The sequence below is a fragment of the Nycticebus coucang genome, chromosome 9 (assembly GCF_027406575.1).
Source record: "Nycticebus coucang isolate mNycCou1 chromosome 9, mNycCou1.pri, whole genome shotgun sequence".
NCBI classification, from domain to species: Eukaryota; Metazoa; Chordata; class Mammalia; order Primates; family Lorisidae; genus Nycticebus; species Nycticebus coucang.
Window position 1 is genome coordinate 114,050,057 of NC_069788.1, and position 15,524 is coordinate 114,065,580.

A 15,524-nucleotide genomic window follows, 5' to 3' on the forward strand; every position below is an offset into this window, starting at 1 on the left:
CCAGAAATGTCGGCATGGATGTGGAGGAAAGGGCACACTTCTACACTGCTGGTGGGAATGCCCACTAATACATTCCTTCCGAAAGGATGTTTGGAGAACACTTAGAGACCTAAAAATAGACCTGCCATTCGATCCTATAATTCCTTTACTAGGTTTATACCCAGAAGACCAAAAGTCACAATATAACAAAGACATCTGTACCAGAATGTTTATTGCAGCCCAATTCATAATTGCTAAGTCATGGAAGAAGCCCAAGTGCCCATCGACCCATGAATGGACTAGCAAATTGTGGTACATGTATACCATGGAATATTATGCAGCCTTAAAGAAAGATGGAGACTTTACCCCTTTCATGTTTACATGGATGAAGCTGGAACATACTCTTCTTAGCAAAGTATCTCAGGAATGGAAGAAAAAGTATCCAATGTACTCAGCCCTACTATGAAGCTAAATTATAGCTTTCACATGAAGGCTATAACCCGACTATAGCACAAGACTATGGGGAAAGGGCCAAGGAAGGGGAAGGGTGAGGGGAGGTTTTGGAGGAGGGAGGGTAATGGGTGGGGCCACATCTATGGTGCATCTTAGAATGGGTACAGGTGATTGCACTAATGTACACAGCTATGATTTAACAATAAAAAAAGAAAAGAAAAAAAAAAAAAGAAAGGCAAAAACACTGAGAAATAAGGTAACTGAGGGTGGGACCTGGGAGTCAGAACACAGCAACTCCCTAGACACATATCCAGAACACAGTATGTCTTCTGCGCTCTCCCTTCTTGCAGAAGCCTTTACACTTCCTCTTCCCCCCACCCCCCCCCCACCCCCGCCTTTTTCAGTTTTTGGCTGGGGCTGGGTTTGAACCTGCCACCTCTGGTACATGGGGCCAGGGCTCTACTCCTTTGAGCCAGAGGCGCCGCACGATTTTACACTTCTTAACAATTAGCTGTGATGTGGAGAAAACATACAGAAGAGCATGTTAATTTATTTCTCTCCTGCCTTTAAAAAGCCTATTTTTAATTTCCTAAGAGTTCAAGCTTAGGAACAATTACCAAGTGAAGACAAACCCTGAAATCTGCTTTGCATTCAATGGGGGAAATGAAGCCAAGCTTTATTTTCTAGATAGCTCAGGGCAGTATCAAGATTAATGCATAACGAAAATCCTAAACTGAATTAGGAGCTGAGAGGCAATGATAACTGGCCCAATTATACATGTTTAGAAAAAAACACAAAGAAACTCATAGTCCCAAACTTTCTCTTGAGTTAAAAAAGAAAAATACCTGTAGGTTATTTTCTTGAATCTTTGACTTGTTTTTAACCCAAGTTTCATTTTAAAATAAAGACTCATACAATTATGCATATTTTGATTACTAAGGAGCTCTAAGAGCCTGTTTCATGCACAATTAGACAGTGCCGGGTTCAAACAGACTGCATTCTAGGTCTCAGCGAGTAGGTCCAGGAGATTGTAAGGTGGGTCATCTTCCCTCTTGTTAGATCAAGCAAGGACCTAAAGCACACTGTACTCCATGATTGTATTAATGTACACAGCATGATTTAATAAAAAATATATAATATAAAAAATATATAATTAAAAAAAAAAGAAGAAAGAAAGGAAGGACCTAAGCGACAGCTCAGAAGAGCAGATTAAGTCTTCAGTGGCTTCTCTTATCTGTACCCTGGCTCCTCAGCTGGCTCAAGCAGGACATGCAATGGGACATCCTGGGCTTCTGAGGGCTTCAATTTCCTTGGGCCAGCACTTGATATGAAGCCAGAAAAGCGGATGCAAGGTGGAGTCTGAGAAGCTGAACTGAAGCAGTACAGCTGACCCAGTCTCCCCATACACCTTCTGTGATGATCAAGTTAAGGTTTCACTGTGATTGTGAGGGTGTTCCTAGCAGGAGATTCTGAGGGGGTAGTCACACAGAGGCAACAGGTGTTGTTATATTGGTAGAGGTTACTTTAATGGTATGTTTTCTCTGACCATTCTCTTAGATGTTTTTTTAAAGTAAAATCAACTTTTTATTGTTTAAACATTTTGCATTGTCAGAAAGGAGACTACTATGATGTTACTTCCTATCAAAGTTAAAATTTTCTTGGTTGGTTTCCTTGTATTCATTATAAAAGTTATTAGAATTGTAACTGAGACAGAACAGAACTGAGAGACTACTCTAGTTGCTCTCTGGAATCCCTGGCCTTCTGACAAATAAAGCTTGTGGGACCTGAAACCCCATCTCCGCATATTGGCTGGAGAGTGACAGGCGACTGGACCCTCTTCGTCTAGTAACAAATAGACATATCTTTCTCTGAGTCAAAACTCCCATTCATTTATTGCATGTATCCAGAGCTAGATGGGAAGCACAGATTCAGATCCACCTCCATCAATGAATGAAAGGGGCCTTGGGTTAGCCAAAGACACTTGTAACCATGTGCTATCATACGAAGTGCTTCGCTAGTGTCAATACTCTTCCCCCACTTCAGTTAAGCCTCAAACCTCTCTCATTTGCAACTTACCTCACTAGTTCTAAAAATTATTCGGTAGTTGTATGGAGATCCATTTTCTTTCATTTCTTCTGGTTTCTCTCTTCGAATGCTCACAGCCACTGGACCAAGATTTTCATCAGCCCCAAAATAGTTCCAGTGTTCTTAGGTAAAAAATAAGACAAAACGGAGTTAGAAAATGTTATATGATGCTTGGTATTTCAGATCATCACTCGGAAATCATAACAGCAAAGTATAAACATTTGACAAACATTAATATTCTTCAGTAAATTATAAACACAAAAGACTTGCCAACACAGGTTTAGTTCCAGGGGTGGTAATGCTGAATAGAGGTGGCCTGTGGTGTTTTTGTTGTCTACAAGTTACTACTCTAGTATTTCTTAAAAGGGTCTTCTGTGTTCTCCCTATATTCCACCACTGAAATAGGCTACACTGTGTGTGCTTCCTCGTCTAACAAAACGTTCGTCTCGGGGCTTTTTAGCTTATGTTTAAAAAAAAAAAAAACAAACCCAAAACCTACTGAGAATAGAGTTTGAAAACAGAGGGATTTCCCCCAGATTAAAAAAGATTTTCCTGGATTGGAGAAAGGAGAAAGGAATGTTTATGAGTCACTGAGCTGACTCTGCTTACAGGCAGCCCACATGAGATGGAGAAGGAGCTCAGAGGAGAGAACTCCAGGTGCTCCAGGGAGGCAGGACCCGGGGCTCTGGGCCCTACACAGAGGAGCCAGGTGACGGGTGAGCCAGGATCCTGGCCTCCATATCCGGCACTGCCTAAGGTCCCAAATCTTAGCAGGAAGCCCTCCAGTGACTAGTGTTGAATTTACCTTCTTCCCAGAAAAAAGAAGGTCGGTATCAAAATTAAGTTAATTTGTAGAAAATGTTTAAAAGTGGTATTTACTGTGCATCTAAATACATACTTCTTTAAAAAATTAAAATTGTTGATAGGTACATGAGACACTGATGAAAAAGTCGATAAAACATAGAAAAATATGAAAAGCTAGAGATGTAATTTTCAAACTTCCAAAACGCTTTTACATTGTGCTATTTCATTTACATGTGACATCACTACATGAGTTGTGACGTGGCATGTTATTCTCATATGAAATGAATAAATATTTGAAAATATGTTATTTCCATACAGAACATGTAACTATTTGAAAATCTATGAGAATAATAATAGTATCACATGTCTAATCACATTCTGAAATTTAATGCATATGAAAATACTTTGCAAGTAGTAAAGCACAGTTGCAAAAGATAGTTACAAATATTCAGGGCTTTCTAAGAATATTAATATAATCCATGGAAATTCAAAATAAGAAAATCCCAACGGGAATATAAGCAACGGACATCTCATATGGACAGCTGAGAAACTAATTAATATATGTCACTAAATTCATGTACACCCTCAAAGCACAGCACGTGAGAATCAAACTCAGATTATTTACTCTTACTTTGCACACAATTCTAATAAAGTTTGGTTGTCTAGTCTTCAAGCCCACAGCTTTATTTCAGAGGTGTTGACAATTCCATGTTGAAAAGTCCAGGGTGTAGGGCTCAGATAAACTTGCGTGCAGACAGCAATGTGATAGGACAACTGACAACCAGAAAGGTAACAGAAAGGGAAGAGACAGAAATAGTATCAAAAAGCAGAAAAGAACTTAAAGAAAATCAGGACAGCCATCCGAAAATCAGGGGCCACTTACTGAAGGAGCAAAGAGCTAACACGCTTCTGAATTTCAGAGGGTACTTTGATACAACAGCACAGAAGCACAGTGGACACATCAGAGATGAGCATGAGTCACGTTCAGTACCTGTCCCTTAGGCTTCACAGACTCAGCTGAAACCCGACTTTCTAGAAACCCCTCAAATACAATCCCACGTACCTCAGGAAGGGCAGGTGGGATGGCTGTTCTCAGGGCCGCCATCAACTCACTGCCATGACTATCAAGTTGTCCCCTTCCCTGCGCCTTCCCTAGTCGGCTCTTTCTCCACAGCATATGTTGCAAACATTCTCTGCTCTCCCTCAACGTCCACTACCTACTTTCTCCTCACTCTGGACAAATGACAAGACAATATGTCTATATCACGAAGGAAATTAAAGAAGCTGTTTCAGAAGCAAACTTTCTCCTAATCCACGCAAATTTACCTGCATCCAAATTCTTACTTCCTCTTCACTAATCCTGAACTCTGCTCATTCCACCTTTCCAGATCACTATCTTCAACATCTCCCTCTCTACTTGTTAATTCCCATTATTTAATCACCTTTATATGCACACTTAGTCTAAACTCCTATCACCCTTCAGACCTGAAGAGTTATCACCTTTCCTTTCTTCCACTGGAAACTTCTTGGAATAGCAGCCTGATTTCTCACATTAGAATCACTGCCTTCTGGGCGGCGCCTGTGGCTCAGCGGGTTGGGCGCCGGTCCCATATGCCGGAGGTGGCGGGTTCAAACCCAGCCCCGGTCAAAAAAAAAAAAAAAAAAAAAAAGAATCACTGCCTTCTGACTTCCACTGCACACCAGTCACCAATGACTGCCTCAGTGTTCACACAAATGGTGCTTTTGGTTCTTACCTTGCTCACGCTCTACGGCATCTAAACGCAGATGGTCATTTCATTTTTTCCTTACTTCCTGGTTCCTATGACATCACCCTTTTCTGATTTTCCTAACCACCACTCTGGCTGTTCTTACTTAGTTTCTCTTCCTTTTTCTATCTAAATATTCCATCCGCACTCTGAACTTCAACTGCCATCTCCACGTTGACAGCTCTCAAAGGTCTCTACGTCCACGCCATGCACCTACCTAACGGAACTCTGTCTGTCCCAGATAAACCCATGGAGCTGTTCTGCAGCTCTACTCCAGCAACTGCTACCACAGTCACACAGTTGCTCACGCCAGACCCAGTGCCATGCCCTGTGAATTCTAGTCCCTAAATAGCTCTCCATCAGTCCCCCGTTTCCTATCCCACGGCTACTCATTTGTCCTGGTCATCACTTGTCTGAGTGTTTGCGATGGTCTTCAAGTTGGTTTGTTTTTATCCAAACTGCATACAGAGGCCACAGGATCCTTATAAAATAAAAATCTGACCAACCACTACTCAGCTTAAAATCCTTAGATTCTCAGATACTTTTCATGGCTTCCCAAAGGTCCTCAGAATCTGTCTCTAGCCTATCACTTTAGTCTCAACTCAGAACTTTCTTTCAAAATCTAAATTGAGAACCACCTAAATGGAACTTCTCTTTCAGTTGCTCAAACTTACTATGCATTTTCTAACCTGGAAAATGCTGCCTGAGAAGTCTTTCCAAGGCTCGTCTGTATCTGGCTAAACTCTCTCAGCATTCAGGTCTCCAGTGAGCACTTCTAACAGAGGGACTGAACACGGGGAAAAAATGTGAGTGTTTACTTTGCATATGGACATCAATATTTAAAAGTGTCGTGAATTCAAAAAAACATAAATTAGTGATACCAAATATTTACTATATCTCAAATATAAAAATTTAGAAACATTATAAAACAAAAATATACAAATTTATAAAATATAATTAAGCACAAACATTTCAGGATTAAAAATAAAAAGAAATGGTAGAAAAATAAAAAGTATGGTCCAGATGGCTTCACAACAGAATTCTATCAAACCTTCAAGGAAGAGCTTATTCCTGTACTGAAGAAATTATTCCAAAAAATTGAGGAAGAAGGAATCTTCCCCAACACATTCTATGAAGCAAACATCACCCTGATACCAAAACCAGGAAAAGACCCAACTAGAAAGGAGAATTTCAGACCAATCTCACTCATGAATATAGACGCAAAAATTCTCAGCAAAATCCTAGCCAATAGATTACAGCTTATTATCAAAAAAGTCATACATCATGATCAAGTAGGTTTCATCCCACGGATGCAAGGCTGGTTTAACATACGCAAGTCCATAAATGTTATCCACCATATTAACAGAGGCAAAAATAAAGATCATATGATCCTCTCAATAGATGCAGAAAAAGCATTTGATAAAATCCAGCATCCTTTTCTAATTAGAACACTGAAGAGTATAGGCATAGGTGGCACATTTCTAAAACTGATTGAAGCTATCTATGACAAACCCACAGCCAATATTTTACTGAATGAAGTAAAACTGAAAGCTTTTCCTCTTAAAACTGGAACCAGACAAGGTTGTCCTCTGTCACCTTTACTATTCAACATAGTGCTAGAAGTTCTAGCCAATACAATTAGGCAAGACAAGGAAATAAAGGGAATACAAATGGGAGCAGAGGTGGTCAAACTCTCCCTCTTTGCTGATGACATGATCTTATACTTAGAGAATCCCAAAGACTCAACCACAAGACTCCTAGAAGTCATCAAAAAATACAGTAATGTTTCAGGATATAAAATCAATGTCCACAAGTCAGTAGCCTTTGTGTACACCAATAACAGTCAAGACGAGAAGCTAAGTAAGGACACGACTCCCTTCACCATAGTTTCAAAGAAAATGAAATACCTAGGAATATACCTAACAAAGGAGGTGAAGGACCTCTATAAAGAAAATTATGAAATCCTCAGAAAGGAAATAGCACAGGATATTAACAAATGGAAGAACACACCATGCTCATGGATGGGCAGAATCAACATTGTTAAAATGTCTGTACTTCTCAAAGCAATCTACTTATTCAATGCCGTTCCTATCAAAATACCAACATCGTACTTTCAAGATTTGGGAAAAATGATTCTGCGTTTTGTATGGAACCAGAAAAAACCCTGTATAGCTAAGGCAGTTCTTAGTAATAAAAATAAAGCTGGGGGCATCAGCATACCAGATTTTAGTCTGTACTACAAAGCCATAGTGGTCAAGACAGCATGGTACTGGCACAAAAACAGAGACATAGACACTTGGAATCGAATAGAAAACCAAGAAATGAAACTAACATCTTACAACCACCTAATCTTCAATAAAACAAATAAGAACATACCTTGGGGAAAAGACTCCCTATTCAATAAATGGTGTTGGGAGAACTGGATATCCACATATAATAGACTGAAACTGGACACACACCTTTCCCCACTCACAAAAATTGATTCAAAATGAATAAAGGACTTACATTTAAGGCATCAAACAACAAAAATCCTCAAAGAAAGCCTGGGAAAAACACTGGAAGATATTGGCCTGGGGAAAGACTTCATGAAGAAGACTGCCATGGCAATTACAACAACAACAAAAATAAACAAATGGGACTTCATTAAACTGAAAAGCTTCTGTACAGCCAAGGAGACAACAACCAAAGCAAAGAGACAACCTACACAATGGGAAAGGATATTTGCATATTTTGAATCAGACAAAGCTTGATAACTAGGATCTATAGAGACCTCAAATTAATCCACATGAAAAAAGCTAACAATCATGTATCAATGGGCAAGAGACATGAATAGAACCTTCTCTAAAGATGACAGACGAATGGCTAACAAACACATGAAAAAATGTTCATCATCCCTATATATTAGAGAAATGCAAATCAAAACAACCCTGAGATATCATCTAACCCCAGTGAGAATGGCCCACATCACAAAATCTCAAAACTGCAGATGCTGGCGTGGATGTGGAGAGAAGGGAACACTTTTACACTGCTGGTGGGACTGCAAACTAGTACAACCTTTCTGGAAGGAAGTATGGAGAAACCTCAAAGCACTCAAGCTAGACCTCCCATTTGATCCTGCAATCCCATTACTGGGCATCTACCCAGAAGGAAAGAAATCCTTTTATCATAAGGACACTTGTACTAGACTGTTTATTGCAGCTCAATTTACAATCGCCAAAATGTGGAAACAGCCTAAATGCCCACCAACCCAGGAATGGATTAACAAGCTGTGGTATATGTATACCATGGAATACTATTCAGCTATTAAAAAAAATGGAGACTTTACATCCTTCGTACTAACCTGGATGGAAGTGGAAGACATTATTCTTAGTAAAGCATCACAAGAATGGAGAAGCATGAATCCTATGTACTCAATTTTGATTTGAGGACAATTAATGACAATTAATGTCATGGGGGTAGGGAAGCAGAGAGAGGGAAGGAGGAAAAGGGGTGGGGCCTTGGTGTGTGCCACACCTTCTGGGGGCAAGACATGATTGCAAGAGGGACTTTACCTAACAAATGCAATCAGTGTAACCTGGCTTATTGTACCCTCAATGAATCCCCAACAATAAAAAATAAATAAATACCACATAAAATGAACTAACATTAAAGACTAAAAGAAAGAATACTTTGTTAATAAGAAAAACTGTAAAATTAATGATCATTTAAACTTTTTTTTTGGGGGGGGTGTCTTCATCAAAATCGACTATTTTTCCATGTAAATGTTCCCAGCTGCTGATGTAGCCTATTTTTATGTTGGGAGAACAATGATGGGATAGCTATAAACCCACTTCTAAAACTTTCTTCAGACTCTTATCTTCAAATAAATCCACCCCTGGTTTGATAATGCTAGTAAGATCTTTTCGAATATGTGTTTATGCAGAAACATTAAGTTTTTTTTTTTAATTGAAAAAGGGCTCTAGTAATTCTTCCAAAGCAGCTTTTCCAGCTAGTTTTCACCTCTTCAGTTCCACTGGCACAGATGGAGATTCTGGTCTAATTTCCTGCATTGAATTCACTACTATCACAATCTAACTCTGTGTATTCAAAAGTCTTCCAACTCGAATAAAAACAATTTTTATAATAAAGGCCTTGTTTTGGTCCACTGCCCATTTTTTTCCTGTTCCTGAGGATTATGGAGATAAAGAAAATTCTTCCCACATGAACATAAGTTTATTCAATTCAAAATCCTAATGTAGTGTGTTGGAGAAGAGTTTGGTTCAGCAAATCACCTTAAATGTTTGAGTTCTTAAACTTGGAACTCAAGACAAATGATTCAGTGTTTTGTTGGCTCGTTTATTTTTGAGTTAAAACAACAGGCTTTTAGGAAGATCCCTCAATGCTGGCCTGATTAGGGTTCTTCCCTTTCACTGGCCCGCACCCCCTCCCTTCCCCTCAGCCCCCAGCCCCTGCACAGCACTGCCAGACTTGCTCCTTGATGCAGCACTTTTCCTCCAGCCATCTCCCCTCATTCTGCACTGGTGAAGATACCTATCAACTGCAGGGATTCTTCCAGCCAGATTCACGTCTTTCATTTGGAGTAGAAACATGGTTGTGGTGGTGGTAATGCGTGTGGGGGAGACACAGAGGGGAGCTACGGATGAGGAAGGTTAACGAAAAGCCAAGACAGACTTTGATGAAGAAAGTCAGAGGAAGAAAAGGGGAAGGGAAGAGGAACTGGAAACTCAAACACTGAATTTCAAAACAAAAAGCTGCTGATGGATAAAGATGGAAGCTGAAATACAGACATTACTGTACCAAAAATACTAGTAATGGAATGCCAAACACCAACACAACAATCGCCATATTAGAATGAAATAATACAGTGAGTCAAAGCACTCTGGCAAGTGCTCAAATATTCACATCAATCATGAAAATACAGGCATTTCTTTCTTTTTCCCAGACGTAAGAACTACAATTTAGAGAGGATAAGTCACTTAGCCATAAGTAGTATATAGCAGTACCAGACTCAAACACTTTATTTTAACCACTTATCTCAAAACTCATTTTCTCAGCCATTATCCACATTATATTCCCGTAAGTCTCTAAAATTTTATTATAAATAAAATTTGGTGCCTAAGTGGATAAACTATAACTATCCATTATAAAATATCAAATAAAATTTGGAGCGTAAGTGGATAAACTATTTATCTGGTTGGATCACGCACAATGCTTTATTGCTTGATGTGCTTATAGCCAAGGCTTTACTGTGTTGAAAAGGAGAAACAATAATGTTATATCCATACATGGTTCCTCTGCTCCCACTTCCACTCTTCACATTGAACATCTGAACAAATGGTTAGCTTGAAGTTTTCTTATTTGTTCTGGTGAGAGAGGATACCCGAAAAGGTTGACGTCTAGGAGAACAGGTCTTCTCAAGAAGACCACGAGGATACATCTGCAGGGTCCTCTCCATGGTGACTCAGCTCTTGGAAATTTGTAAACTTCCTGAAACTTGGAAAATTCCAAGTTCTGTGAAATCCTGTAGTTCTGTAGGGGCTGGAATAGCATCTCCCCCTTGATTCAAACTGGCAAATGAGCAGGGTAACTGTGAGGTGGAACTTTTTGACTGTCGATAAAAAGGGAAAAGACCAAGCCAGTCGGGGAGCACATAAGCTCCCGGCCGGTGAATAAAGCCCTTCCTCTTACAAACGTGGTATCTGGGTGCTCTTTCTCTCCGTTGGGCCTCGTCTTCCTGCAACACTGGTACTTGAGTTTTAAAAAGGATGGCACAAAAACAGTCTGTCCTCATTAGAACATTCTAGATAAATAGCTATATTTTTTATTTATTCGTATACAAATAAAAAGAATTTCATATTCTTGGGGGAAACAGTAAATAATTCGAAGTTCCAAGTAATGAGATCAGGTACAGTCCAATCACCTCATTATAATTTGGGGATGAACACAAGACTAAAAAAGTTAAGCCTAGCATTTTAATTGTAAAGGAAAATCCAACTGATGAGAGTTACAGGGTTTCAATGGAGCTATTCTTGGATTGCTTGTACCAGTTTGGTGGTATCTGTAGGCCATGTAAGAATACTTCAGTTGTCTGTCTGCCTAGTACACCAGCATGATCTGGACTGAATGTAATTATCAACAATAAAAACGCATTTTTATTTTTTATAAATGATTTGTAAAGTTATAATTTATGGCTTAAAAGTTCTGTTTGCAATTGTTAATTTGTGCTTTTAAATAGGGAAGATAGACATCATAAACACGTATCAAAGATACACAAAGCAGGTCAAACTTAGCTACTCTCTTCATGACTAACAACTGAAAACAACATTTCTGAAATGAAAAAGTGGCAGTTGGTACAGATGTAATACACTCTGATGCTGTGGACAGTGCTGCGGATCAAGAACAACTGTTTTAAAAAGTAGTATGATAAAATACGTTGCAATCACAAAAATGTTCACATTCCAATCTTAGAATTACCCTCATTGATTATACAAAAGGAGAAATGAAAACTCTTCCGTTTTAGGGGGCTGGGATGCTCTCAATGAATGGGCACGAGGTGGGGAGGTTGGCATACCTTTTGTGTGTTGGACATGACCACAAGATGAACTCTACCTAACAAAATTGAATACTTTGACCCTCACATTAACCTGAAATAAATTTACTTAAAATTAAAAAGAAGAAAAAAAAAAAAAAGGAAACGCTTCCATTTTCTCTGGAAAAGACAGACATGTCAATTCATAGAAGAAATGTTAAGGATACAAGTTATAAGCAGACTTGGACTTGATTATATATCAGCAAAGAGTGAAAAGAGACAATTTTAATAGTTTGAATAAATTTTTTTCACTATTTTTAATATTTTACGCTACTTTTTCTTAAAAACAGTCTCCTTGGTTGGTTACAAGTATGCCACTATTGGTACAGTTGACAACATGAACTTTGACTCAATGTCTTCATTAGTTTAACATTTTCATTAGAAAGAGAATTTGGATAAAACTAGGAAGACCGTTCACCACAGTATGTTTCTATAAAATTGCTCATCTCTGCTATTGGGTTCAAACCATTCAGATTTTTTGTGCAACTTACTACATTTTAATATGACTTATAATTAGGTTAGAAAGAGGACAGAACTAAAAGATAGGAGAATTACATTTTGAAGAAGAAATATATTCAGCTTTTAAAATGAAACATAGCTTTGCCCCAATGGAGATAATAAGAGGCTCTCTCTTCCTGGGAAGTGTACTGCTTGCAAATTCTCAGTCTCTGGTCCCCAAAGGGCTCAACCTAATTATAAGGGCGGACGTTCTATAAGAACTAAACAGCCTAAGATTTTACACCATAATCAAAAGCAGCAGAGTAATAGATGGGGATATTCACACAGGGCTGGCCACATGCCAGAACACTATACTAAGATTATAATTATTATTGCGTAAGAGTAATTGACCACATTTACAAAGTGCATAGAACTGAGGTCACAAACCTTCTTTATACAGGTAACTCTTAAAAAGTGAGGTGTTCGGGTGGCGCCAGCCCCATATGCCGAGGGTGGCAGGTTCAGGCCCAGCTCCGGCCAAACTGCAACAAAAAAAAAAATAGCCAGGCGTTGTGGTGGGCGCCTGTAGTCCCAGCTGCTTGGGAGGCTGAGGCAAGAGAATCGCGTAAGCCCGAGAGCTAGAGGTTGCTGTGAGCTGTGTGACGCCACGGCACTCTACCCGAGGGCGGTACAGTGAGACTCTGTCTCTACAAAAAAAAAAAAAGGTGGGGTGTTCTACTTCCCAAAATTGGATGGAGTTTTGGCATTTAAAACAGCATCTGACTAAACATATATCTATTAGACCCCTAAATTCCAAATAATAGGTAAACTCTATTATGAAGTTATATTAATATTAACTTATTACATCAAAACAATTAAAGAAAAAAACACAAAGAAACTCTATTTGAACTAAGGGGAAGATAAAGAAACGCAGACTCATAATGAGATTTTTTTATTGGCTGCTATCAGTCTGTAACAAATGGCTAACAATTATATTTTTAAAAATTCAATCCCACTAGGGATCAAAGAAACAAAATATCTTTTCTTGGCCTATAAAACAAATGTTCAAAAATAAAAACTGTATAAACATTCAAAATAGTCAAGAGAATGTTAAACTACATAGTCTTAAACACACTGGGGGAGTCTCTAGTCTAAGTTTTCTTAAGAGCAACTTGGCAATAAAAATCAAGGCTCTTGTAAAGCTCACATTTCATTTACAAGGCTCTACTCTTATGGAAATAAAGAAATATGTGGAGGAAATTTCTATAACATGGCTGTTCATATTTAAAAAAACAGGATTTTTAAAAATATTACTATAAACAGAAATTACAAAATCTATATTTTTAGCAACTTCTAACTAAAATTTAGCACTTTCATCAATTGTGAATATAGGCAACAAACTACAGTAATATTAGTTATACATGTGACTTTGACACCAATACAAATCATAGGTAATTTATCACATCACAATTGTTGCACACATATCTGAAAATTATACCCATCACTACTTTGAAACTGTGGTAATTAACAAGGTCTTTTTTCATGAAATAAGAAATTAGCACAAATATTACTATGCAATAAAAATTTTTGCAGCTTATTTCAATATACCTGGTTTGCTTGGTACTTTTATTTTATGTACTTAAAAACACCATTGTAAGTAGCGTTCCTACACTTCACCAAACTGCCATAGGGGTCATTGAGAAAAAAACCCAACAACAAAAACAAAACCAAGAGCATCTGATGTAAACAAGATATAAATATCAAGAAATGAGGGGCGGTGCCTGTGGCTCAAGGAGTAGGGCGCCAGTCCCATATGCCGGAGGTGGCGGGTTCAAACCCAGCCCCGACCAAAAACCAGAAAAAAAAAAGAAATGAGAAAACCTGAATTTACAACAGTTGAAAAATTTTAAATAAATTATGGTATACTCAATTATCGAACCATGAAAAAAAAACTGCAGTAAAAATGAATACACATGCATTAAAACTAAAAATAAAATTACTAGCACTCACACACAATTTTCTTCTAATTTTTTTTATAGTTTCTAATTTTTCTATAATGAATATACACATAACTTTTATAAGTGGAAGATTTTTTAAAGCATAAAAACTACATTCGATTTACAAATGGTCAATGACTTTAAAGAATGTGTTAAAAAAGCACCATATTAACGCAGCTCTATTTTTAACATCATTTATACTAATTCAAATGTCAGCTTAGGAAAAAAGGGGTATTTAACATCCAAATGGAAGAAATTATAATGCAACACCTGTCTTTAACTCAATTTCTTTGTATTTAAAACATCCTTTGTACCTTCTTACCAAGGATATTGCAGCAAGATGTATTCCCATGTGAAATGCTTTTGAAGAATTAGGGATAAAGTCCCTAAGATGTAGCCAGACACTCATTTAAGGCAGAAGTCAATGGTGCTCACAGGAACTGAGACCATACTTTGTGTCCCAGACATTAAGCACAGCCCCTGTACTTGTTGACTGACTATCCCTATGAATCCTAGAAGCTGTGAGTCCCTTCTCTGTCTCAATGTGCAAATGAATGGCCTCCCCATAAACAGGTGGGAGCTCCATAAGAAGATGGGAAATACTATTTTGTGAGGAGGGGATGAGGGGCCTACTGGTGTCTGAAGTTATAATGAGTATGTATTTGGGAAGGAGGGGCAGGTGTCATTATACATGTCCTTAATGAGCACTGAAATAAGCGATCTAAAAGTGCCTTAGTTCTGAGGATGCAAAACGAAGAACATGAAGTTCTTTAGAGCGTGGCAGTCAGTAAGCATGGTAGTCGCTTCCATGTCTCTTTGACCCGGGAAACTGGGTGAGCATTCTCATTTGGTTTTCATGTGGATAGTGTTGGGGCACAGAGAATGGCTTCCCAAATTATGGAGGTTTGGCACACAGAGCACTTTCCAGTTAATGGAAGTTAGAAAGCCTCAGAAGCTGCTTCAGAACCAAGGGCTTGCCACCCTTCTCAGGTTCTTCCCCTTAACAGAAGGACAAACACTCTGAACTTTTTTTGGGTGACTAAATAAACTTCTTTCCAAAAGAAACACAATTGTCTTAAGACCCCCACTCCTAGGAATCTCATCAGTTAACCAGAAAAGATTAGCCACCTGAAAAGAGAAAATATTAACAGTCACCACACCCAGAAAGCCTTTTAATCTCTGAGGGCAGCTCCTAGAGATTACCAGGGAGGCTTTATCTGCAGGTTAAAGCAACCTTTGTTCACAGAGAGGTTCTGCCCCTCACCTTCCTGCCACCTCCCACAAAGCTCAAGGGAACTTTGTCCCAAGCCATCATCTGTTTTTTTTGCTCCCTCATTTATTTCCCAGGAAAATCATTTACCTTCCAACTGCCCACATCCCAAGTCCCTCTCCTCTGTAAAGAGGGTGCTATTT

At 38.6% G+C, this 15,524-nt stretch overlaps 1 protein-coding gene across 17 annotated transcripts in view; it reads right to left on the minus strand.

Moving 5' to 3' along the window:
• SIPA1L1 (signal induced proliferation associated 1 like 1) overlaps positions 1-15,524 on the minus strand; it is a 434,009-nt gene that overhangs the window by 159,634 nt on the left and 258,851 nt on the right. For all 17 annotated transcript variants that reach the window (XM_053601212.1, XM_053601207.1, XM_053601214.1 and 14 more), the window contains one exon: positions 2,509-2,639. In XM_053601212.1, coding sequence (XP_053457187.1) covers positions 2,509-2,639 — 131 coding nt within the window. The remainder of the gene's footprint in view (positions 1-2,508; positions 2,640-15,524) is intronic.